At 39.2% G+C, this 9,937-nt stretch overlaps 1 protein-coding gene across 1 annotated transcript in view; it reads left to right on the forward strand.

Annotated features, from left to right (window-relative positions):
* The window catches only part of NFE2L2 (NFE2 like bZIP transcription factor 2), a 44,190-nt gene extending 35,766 nt beyond the window's left edge, over positions 1 to 8,424 (forward strand). Inside the window, exons 2-5 of the mRNA XM_026668130.2 lie at positions 4,111 to 4,380; positions 4,911 to 5,003; positions 5,169 to 5,366; positions 7,029 to 8,424. Of these exons, the coding sequence (XP_026523915.1) occupies positions 4,111 to 4,380; positions 4,911 to 5,003; positions 5,169 to 5,366; positions 7,029 to 8,213 (1,746 nt within the window). The 3' untranslated portion in view covers positions 8,214 to 8,424. The remainder of the gene's footprint in view (positions 1 to 4,110; positions 4,381 to 4,910; positions 5,004 to 5,168; positions 5,367 to 7,028) is intronic.
* The last annotated feature ends 1,513 nt before the right edge of the window (positions 8,425 to 9,937 follow it).

Here is a 9,937-nt window from a genome sequence, read left to right on the forward strand (position 1 = left end):
TACCAAAATTTACAAGTATCTCCTAGAAGTAGAATTAGAAGAAGTAGTGAAAGGATGCATGATCACATGGGGTCAAAATATTGGTCATAACATAAAGTTATCAGAGTGGGAGACTGTATGGAATAGAAACCACAAATTAACAAAATCAGTAACATACAAAGAAAATGCATATAAAATGTTCTATAGGTGGCACTTACCCCCTTCGAGATTAGCGAAAATGTACCCTAAAATGAGTTCCGTATGTTGGAAATGTAAAAAAAAAAAAAAAAAGGGAACATATTATCATATGTGGTGGTCTTGCCCAGAGGCTCAAAAATACTGGCTCAAAATTCAAAATTGGCTACAGGAAATCACCAATGAACAACTAGACCTAGAACCAGAACTCTTCCTATTGGGGATCTTCAAAAAAATATGTAAAGAGTACAAAATACTTATTATTACACATGCTGACTGCTGCCAGGATTGCCTTTGCCCAGTGTTGGAAACAGCCATATACACCTGTAGAGGAACACCTGGTTATACCAAAAGTTATGAATTGTGCTGAAATGGATAAATTAACGCTGAGTTTAAAAGATAAGGAATCTTCAATATTTTATAAAGTATGGGAACAATGGTGTAACTGGATAGATCGGAGACAGACTAAGGATAAGGAATTATTAAATATAGAATATAGATAAGATAAGAATATAATTATGCACAAATTAATATTTGTAAATATCGCACAAATGATTGTTACACAATAAGCACCACAAACAGCTGTTATTATATATTTTTTATGTTTTTAATATAATAAAATTCAAAGTTTATTTAAAAAAAAGAAATTTGAGAAATGGAATAGGTCTTTGTATGAATAAGAAATTGGGGGGGGGGGGATCATCTTTATTGGTAGAAAATAATTTCTAAATAAAAAACGATAGATTCCCAAAATTGTAGTTGATAGGACAGACTACACTTCAATTAGAATCCTCCTGGATAGTATAAGTTACACATTACATTAGGAGCTGTGGGCTTCCTGCTTCTTGTATAGCAGTACCTGGGTAATAAGTTAAGAAAATTATTGTACAAGGAATCTCTGGCATAGAAACTCAGAGAGATACAGTGGCTACTCTCAGCAAGGCTGAAATGCTTAAATGGATGACCCACTACAAATATAATTTTCAAACTGAAAAATATTCAATTACAAAAAGCCCAAGTATCTTAGATGGATGTTTATCTATGCAAGATTGCAACAGTTAGATACAGTGGTTAATCTGAAAGGTTTAATTGAGTTCACTACCTACTGTATATTTATTTGTGGTTTACCAGAGATTGAGGATATACCACATGTATTATCTGAGTACCAGTTGTATTGCCTAGAAGGAGATAATTATCTTTGAACATAGAATAATAAAGTTGGAAGGTTTTCTATTCCAACCCCTAGTTGAACCCTATAAAAAATGAACAGCTTTCAGGGATCCATATCTTAGAGCAATATATATGTGGTCAGAATATAAATATTACATATAAAACAACCTCCTTGTTGAAAAAAGCAGTGCAATTGGAGCTGTGTGAAAATATGTGCAGTACTTCTGATTGAGGTAAATCTAAGGCAGTAGTGTCAAACTATAAGCCTGTGGGTTGCACCCGTCCCATTGGGTGCTTAGATCTGGCCTGTGGGGTCGCCCTGGAAACAGCGAAGGACTGGCCCATGGTGCCTCTGCCAGCGAAAATGGAGCTCCGTTTTCATTGGCAGAGGGCTGCAGGAGGCCGTCACAGACGAAAACAAAGCTGGAGACAATGAATCACCCCAGCCCCATCTGGGCCACCACAGGTGTCCTCAACATGAGTGATGTTGAGCTGGCCATGCCCACCTGGCCCCCCGAGGTCAAACACAACCCTGATGAGGCCCTCAATGAAATTGAGTTTGATACCCCTGGTATAAGGGATGATAAGAACATATGAGTTAAGTTTCTTTTTAGTTATTTTGCAATGAAGGCTTTATTCAAAGATTTGATATTAGAGTATGAATTTATGGCTGAACAATAAAATATTGTTGTGACCTAGCAGAATAATTCTCCTGGATTTTTCCCTAGATTTATTTTTTATAAAATAACTGAGCTTGCAATATCTGGTATCCTTTACTGTTGTAACTTTTTGAAGTATCCTTAAAGCAGGGGTGTCAAACTAGCGGCCCATGGGCAGATGCGTCATGTGCAAGCCACACCCACCCCAGCTTCACGAATGGAAAAAGCGTCACGAAATGTCGCTTGATGGCAACGTAACACCACGAGTTTGAAACCTGTGCCTTAAAGGGAGATTTGCCTTAATCCAGTGATGGCGAACCTTTTTGGCACCGAGTGCCCAAAGCGTGGGCACCCCCCCAAAATGCAACATGTGTGCGCTCCTGCGCATGCGCACTCCCCACACGTGTGCCCCCTACATGCACATGCACATCCCCCGCATGCACCCTGCCCCTCTCCCACACGTGGCAGAGATCCAAAGACCAGCTGGCTGGCGAGAGGCGCGGGTGCATGCATGGCAGAGCTGAGCTGGGACAATGCCACACGTACCCACAGAGAGGATTTTGCATGCTATCTGTGGCACACGTGCCATAGGTTCACCACCACTGCCTTAATTTATAAGTATTCAATATCCTTGGCTGGCCAATTCCTTTATTAAGACAAAATAGTAATGAAGAAACTGGAATTAACTTAATCAAGTTGATTTCTAAATATTGAATATCTTTTTAAAGGAAAGAATAGTTATCTATTCATGTAACAAGTGGTGAATAACAGTAGACATATACAGTAATTCCTATCAATAGTAATGAGCAATATCAAAAATGTATTACATAGCTGTGGTTTTGGCAATCTTGAAAAATCACTGACATTTAGAAAAATATGGCAAGATTAGTAGCATTCCCATTTTATTAAAAGTTTCTGGAACATTATACAGTATATAATGGTGGCTCCCAATCTTTTGGACACCAGGGACCGGTTCTGTGAAGAGAGGTTTTTCTGTGGACTGGAGGTGGCATGGTTTTGCATGCTGCCTGCATCCCATGGATGGGGCTTCACTTGTTTGCACAGACCGGTTTCTGGCACGCTGTAGCCCGGTACCAGTTCATGGACTGGAGGTTGGGGACCTCTGCTATGTAACGTTATGTAATTCTGTGTTGAGGTACTTATTAATGGTTGCTGGTGCATGCTTTTGAATATTTTTTCGACTCTGATATACTTATTTATGACATAGACTAGTGGTGGCTAACCTTTTTGGGCTCCTGTGCCAAAAATTGTGTGTGCGCTGGCATGCTCGCTCTCGCGTGCCAGCACCCAGAAGGCAATATGCGCCCCCCCCACGTCCCCTACGCATGCGTGGACAATCCCCCCCCACGTCACCCCCTTACCTGCAGTGCGCCTCACAGCTGATTTTTGGGCGGTTTGAGGCCTTTTTTGGCCTCCCAAAGGCTTGAGGAAGTCTTCTGCAGACTTCTACAAGCTTTGTAGGCCAAAATCTAGCCCCGTTTCATCACTTCCTGTTTTTTCCAAAAATACCGGAAGTGACAAAACGGGGCTAGATTTCGACCTACAAAGCTTGTAGAAGCCTGCAGAAGCCTTCCTCAAGCCTTTGGGAGGCCGAAAAAGGCCTCAAACTACCCAAAAATTAGCTGTGAGGCACGCACATGTGCAGTGAGGTAAGTTTGCCTGCGGCTCATGTGCCAGCACAAATGGCTCTGTGTGCCACATATGGCACGCATGCCATAGGTTTGCCATCACGGACATAGACAATTCAGTCCTATTCACATTTACTAATATGCAATAAACACATTTAAGACTACAGGCCTGCAGTCAACTCCAGTGCATGTTTATTCACAAATAATTGATAGGATTGTTTTCAGGTAAGTGCTTACAGTACATATATTTTACATTAGCTTCAAATAGTGCTCAGAATTAGTGCAAGTAATGTTTTCTTTTAACAAGTAACTATTCTTATTGGTACATTTCCATGTTTTGTAATCAAATACTTACTGAATGTTTTTATTATGGGATATAATGGCCACTCTTTTTGAATAGTACATTTAAAATGCAGACAGCCCTGATGTCCTTTATTTTCTGTCTCTCTTGCATATAGGATGTGTCTCTGATTGACATTCTCTGGAGACAAGACATAGATCTTGGAGCAAGGCGTGAAGTTTTTGATTTCAGCCAAAGGAAGAAAGAATATGAACTTGAGAAGCAGAAAAAGCTCGAAAGTGAGAGACAAGAGCAGCTTCAGAAAGAGCAAGAAAAGGCCTTTCTTGCTGAGTTGCGGCTGGATGAGGAAACCGGGGAATTTGTTCCTATCGAACCAGCTCAAGTTGTTGAATCTGGAAATTCTGCCATATCCAACAATTATTCACAGGTATAGCTGTAAACATATAACTCCTTTTGTTTTTATTGATTGGAACCAGTGGTGGGATTCAAACTTTTTTTACTACCAGTTCTGTGGGCGTGGCTTGGTGGGCATGGCAGGGGAAGGATACTGTTAAATCTCCATCTACTCCAGGGTTAGGATACTGTTAAACCTCCATTCCCTCCCCAGTCCTGGGAGAAGGTTACTGCAAAATCCCCATTCCCTCCCCACCCCACTAACCTGCTTTCCAGCTCCGTTCTCCTGTGCAGGGCAACAAAAGAAGACCCAGCTGATCAGCTGGGACTCGGGAGGCAGAGAGTAGATGGGGATGGGGCCAGTCAGAGGTGGGATTTGCTGGTTCTCCGAACTACTCAAAATTTCCGCTACCGGTTCTCCAGAACTGGTCAGAACCTGCTGAATACCACCTATGATTAGAACCCTGTATTCCCTCTTTCTAGTTTCTTTCACTGTAGTTGCTGTGGGTGTCTTCAATGAATCTGCATTTAACACAATCGTAACCTTCTGTCCTTTTTACACAGAATGTTCATATTTCCAAAGAAGATGCAGATGATCTGTTTGATGATTGCATGCAGATTTTAGCAGAAACATTTTCATTTGTAGACGAGAGTGAGGTAAATATTCACCACTTTAACAGTCTTTATGGACTGAACTGCATCTCTTGTTTCTACATTTCTCTTAATATTGTGAGTCACAGATTTTATGATATGCATCTTTTTATGCTAATGTTTAAGGTTCCAAGCATAGGTATATCAATATTCATATTTCATATATTCTAGATTTCCCCAGCTGAATTTCAACAAGTGGCGCCTTTGGAAATGGCTGCCAACCAGGTCTTTTTGGAATCTAACCACATGCAGCAGCTTGACTCACCTGTACTTCAATCTACGATTCCAGAATTATTAGATACAAAAGTGGAAAACACACAAGATATAGAACAAGTGTGGGAAGAACTCCTGTCTATTCCAGAACTGCAGGTAATATTTGCTGTCAATGTTTGACCATGTATTTTGGACAGATATTTTACTAAAACGAAAAATCAATGTTAGCATTTTTGTCTTCTTGGTCAATTCTCTCCCACATCGCTTTGTGTAGGATAATTCAATGGAAGAAAAAGAGTTAGAAACTTCACCAAGTAACCAGTTGGCACTGATCTAATAGCTATGAAATACTTAACTTATAACCAAGAAGATTTAATTGTAGTGCGAATTAAATAGCATTTTCTAGAGAGAATGTGTATTATAAACTGTACAGTAATTGCATTTGCAATTTTCAAATAGAATTAAGCCCTAATGTGCATTATAATCCTATAGCTAGTTTGCTTGAAAATGTATTGAAAGGCTACTTGGTTATTCTTTTGGATATACCACTTACAGTACAGTAATAGCACCTAGACTTATATACACTTTACAGGGCTTCACAGCCCTCTCTAATTGGTTTACAGAATCAGCATATTGCCCACAACAATCTGGCTCCCTATTTTACCCACCCTGGAAGGATGGAAGGCTAAGTCAACCTTGATGATACTGAGAGATTGCCAGAAAGTTTGCTATTTAATATCTCTTTGATAATTGGGGGGGTGGGTTGAAAAAATCTTACCCATATCAGTTTTATCCATAATTGCACAGGAAGAGTAAGCCTGCTTTTTCTTAAAAATAAACAAAATAGTTGGTTAAACTTGGTACTCCAGAAATCTAATTACTTGCAAGCTCATCAGAGACATTAAAAGCCCCCAAAATTTCATATATCATGGATACTGTTTTATAAAAAAAATGATACTTTGTAAATCTAGAGTAACAATAGTCACAGGAGCAGGAATTTATAAGCAAAAGGCTAATTATTTTACTCTGTATGCAGAAATTTCTCAAACAGAAGTTCATTCTCGAAGAAAGAAGCTGGGTAGGTCTAGTTATTTGCCCTGAAAAGTCACATCACTTTTCAAAGTCCACTCAGTCCCACAAAGGGAATGGTTCAGTTCCAGTTATGAGGAACAGCATAGGCTTATGCAAACTCTTACATTTAAGTAAATTTGTTGAGTGAGTTCAAATACGAGTTGAATGACTGAAAGGTTGATCGATGTAGTTTCAAGGTTCTAATGCATTTCATCCCTTTCTCAATATTCACATTACCTTTTTGAAATTGTCAGTGGTGAAAGGGGCCTACTAATTACTTGCATCTCTCTCCTTTATTTCTTTTGCATGATATTTGTCTATCCATAGTCTCATAGTATGTAAAAAGGTGACAGTAAAAACTAGTGTCCATGTGTGTGTGGCACAAGATTACCCATAAATACTGCCTCCCTAGCTTCACATATGCTTCACCTACTTAGAAACTGCTAATATGTAAAACACAGGGAGATCATCCTCCTCAGAGTTGTCCTCTCCTAGTTGTCATTTTTCATGTGACAGAAGGGAAAAAATGTTAAAACAGATGGAAAGGAATCATACGACTGCTCTGAATTACATTTAAATTGAATTAAACCAAAGCTTAGTTGCTATGCTGCATGAAAGCATGCTGCTAAAAATTCTAGTGTGGCTTTCAGACCAGAAAACCCCCCAGTATAACTCTACAATGGAAATATGTAAGACTAGCATGTAAGTGTTATTGCTGAACATTTTTTTGAATCTTTCTTTCTACAGTGTCTTAATATACAAAATGACAGCCTTGCCGATGTAACATCAAACCTATTTGCCGTCAATACCACTTCAGAGGCAACCGATGACTTTAACTTCTACAGTTCATTATCTGTCATGGAGAAAGAAGTTGTTAATGGCAGTCAAGACTTCCTGAAACCTTTGGAGGATCCCTATTCCAGCATAGGGTTGCCAGAAGATTCTAGTCAACGTAGCACTGATTTCTGTGAGGATTTCTATTCCTTTATTGATGTGAAGATGAATCCCAGAGTGGCTACCCCACCATCTCATTTTGTGGATCAGGCAATTGCTGGCTTTTTAAGCGAACCGATTGATCTTTCGGATTTTGCTCAGTGCAAAGCTTTTAAGCAGGATCTTGTAGGAAATGCCCCAGAGTATAATGATTCCGACTCTGGTATTTCACTGAATGCAAGTCCCAATATAACCTCCCCAGCTCATTCTGTTGAGTCTTCTTCGGTCTGTCAGGATGCAGGCTTTGGATGCAGTGATTCAGAAATGGAGGAGATCGATTGTGCCCCTGGAATTGTGTCACCGAGCAATGCCTCGATTCATTCATTTCACCTGCAGGCTCCTGCCTCTCCATCTCTGGAGCAAGGCACTCCAAAGCCTGACTTACTGCTTACTAGTACACCTCAGAGAGAATTGCCTGCCAATCCTGGTCACGTTGAAGCTCCATTTATGAAAGATAAGTCTTTCAACCAAGAAGAAGCTTATCTCACTAGAGATGAGCTGAGAGCAAAAGCTCTGAAGATCCCTTTTCCTGTTGAAAAAATCATTAACCTCCCTGTGGATGACTTCAATGAAATGATGTCCAAGCAGCAGTTCAACGAGGCTCAGCTCAGTCTGATTCGTGACATACGAAGGCGAGGCAAGAACAAAGTAGCTGCTCAGAACTGCCGTAAAAGGAAACTGGAAAATATTACTGAGTTGGAGCATGATCTGGATTACCTGAAGGATGAGAAAGAGAAGCTCCTGAAAGAGAAGGTGGAGAATGACAAAAGCCTGCAGCTGCTGAAAAAGCAGCTGAGCACCCTGTACCTTGAAGTCTTCAGCATGCTTCGAGATGAAGATGGCAAGCCATACTCCCCTAATGATTACTCACTGCAGCAAACCAGAGATGGGAGCATTTTCCTTGTGCCTAAGAGCAAGAAGCTAGAGACTAAGTTCTGAAGATCAAGGAGACAAAAAAAATTAATAATCCATGAATATTTTTACATTGCTATTTTCTATTGATAAGTATCATGGAACCCAATGTTGTCCTTTCTCAAGTGACATGTTTCTTTAGTCAAATGTATGAATGCACTAAATCATTAGCGTAAAACAAAATGTATGCACATGGTTAATACTTCCAAAATACACTAGTTCTTCCTGTTATATAACAGCCACTTCAGTAGTTTTTGTGTTTGTGTAAATATTTCAAGATGTCTTATTTATATACCATTTCTATAGTTGGCTTTATTCAAATAAGCATCAAGTGTGATTTATCTGCTAATCCTACGTATTTACAAAATTAACTTTATGTCTTAAGGTACATCATTTTATAAATACAAATGATTTTTTTAGCTTACAAGTGTATTTACTTTAATATAGCAGCTTGAATGTAGTGTAAACTGATATGTATAATACAGCAATAGGACACAACCCAACCCAAAGACAAGCACTTTGAAGAATAGCTTAAGAGGAGGAACATTAAGCACATGCTTAACGTTTTCGTTAAAATTAATGGGGCTTCAGGAACCTGATCATTGGAAGGTTTAGCGTTTTGTACTTTTAAAGTGGTTGCATTTTTTTCTTTTGACGATTTAGTAAATTGTTATGCAAAGTATGATTTTGTTTCAGCCAAAGCTGTACAACTATGTGACTCAATGTGGTTGAATGGGAGAGCGATTCACTGGATGTAGAACACAGCTTCTTGTGAATCTAAGCTTTTATTATCCTCACTTTTTTGTAGCTCTTATATTTTCATATATTTGACTTGAAATGCATTAAAAGTCTCCAAAGCCAGATTGAACAAGGCTTTATTGGCGAGTGGGGGATCTTTGGCATCCTAAATTTTAGTTTTTTAAGAAAAGATTGGACAACCACTTGTCTGAAATGGTATAGGGTCGCCTGCTTGAGGACTGGAAGACCTCCAAGGTTCCTTTCATTGTTTTGTTAAATAACCCCATTGGTCGTATTAATAATTTTGCAGTTTGGATGCACTAGGCAAACAATTGCACAATTAAGATTTAAGACTAGTACCCATGCAAAGTTGGAGTTTATAGAGCAGCTAGTAGGATTGTTATTCAATTCTATTCTTTTAAGTATGTTTGCAATTTAAAGTTTAAGAATGTAGCCATTCTATATTTCAGAAGAAAACTAAGAAAAAGATACTAGGTAGTTTTCAGGAAACTTTTTTTTAAAGAAATGACCAGCTGTCTCTTGAAAGGAGCACTGGATAGTACTTTAGTCTGATATATAACATTTATCCCCAAAGGATCTACATAAAAATATCTTAAATGAGTATGTGCCTTCAAGTTGGGTGTTGATTCAGCAACCACATAGGTTTCCATGACAATCTGCTCCTAGCCCAGTCTTTCAGATCTTCTAACAGCAACTCCTGGTGACTGTCCTTCATCCTTGCTGCTGGTCATCCCTTTCCCTTTTCTTTCCAAGCATTTTAATGGCCCACCTAAATATTAATAAGGATGGGAGCCATTCTGACTTTGAGGGCAAATTGTGGGAGAGCTAAGCAGTTCATTTCTAGTCCCTCCTTGTGCATCCTGTTGTATGTAAACTTGAAACTTCCCCTTTCAGTGGTTCTGTGCTGAGCAGGTACTGTAGATATGCCAGACTAGAAAGGGTTTAAAGGGAATAATCAGCATCTGGAATTGCAGCCAAAACTCTTATTTCAA

This window comes from Notechis scutatus, chromosome 1 (assembly GCF_049901735.1).
Source record: "Notechis scutatus isolate UNSWTSFEM ecotype Mainland chromosome 1, rNotScu1.2, whole genome shotgun sequence".
NCBI classification, from domain to species: domain Eukaryota; kingdom Metazoa; phylum Chordata; class Lepidosauria; order Squamata; family Elapidae; genus Notechis; species Notechis scutatus.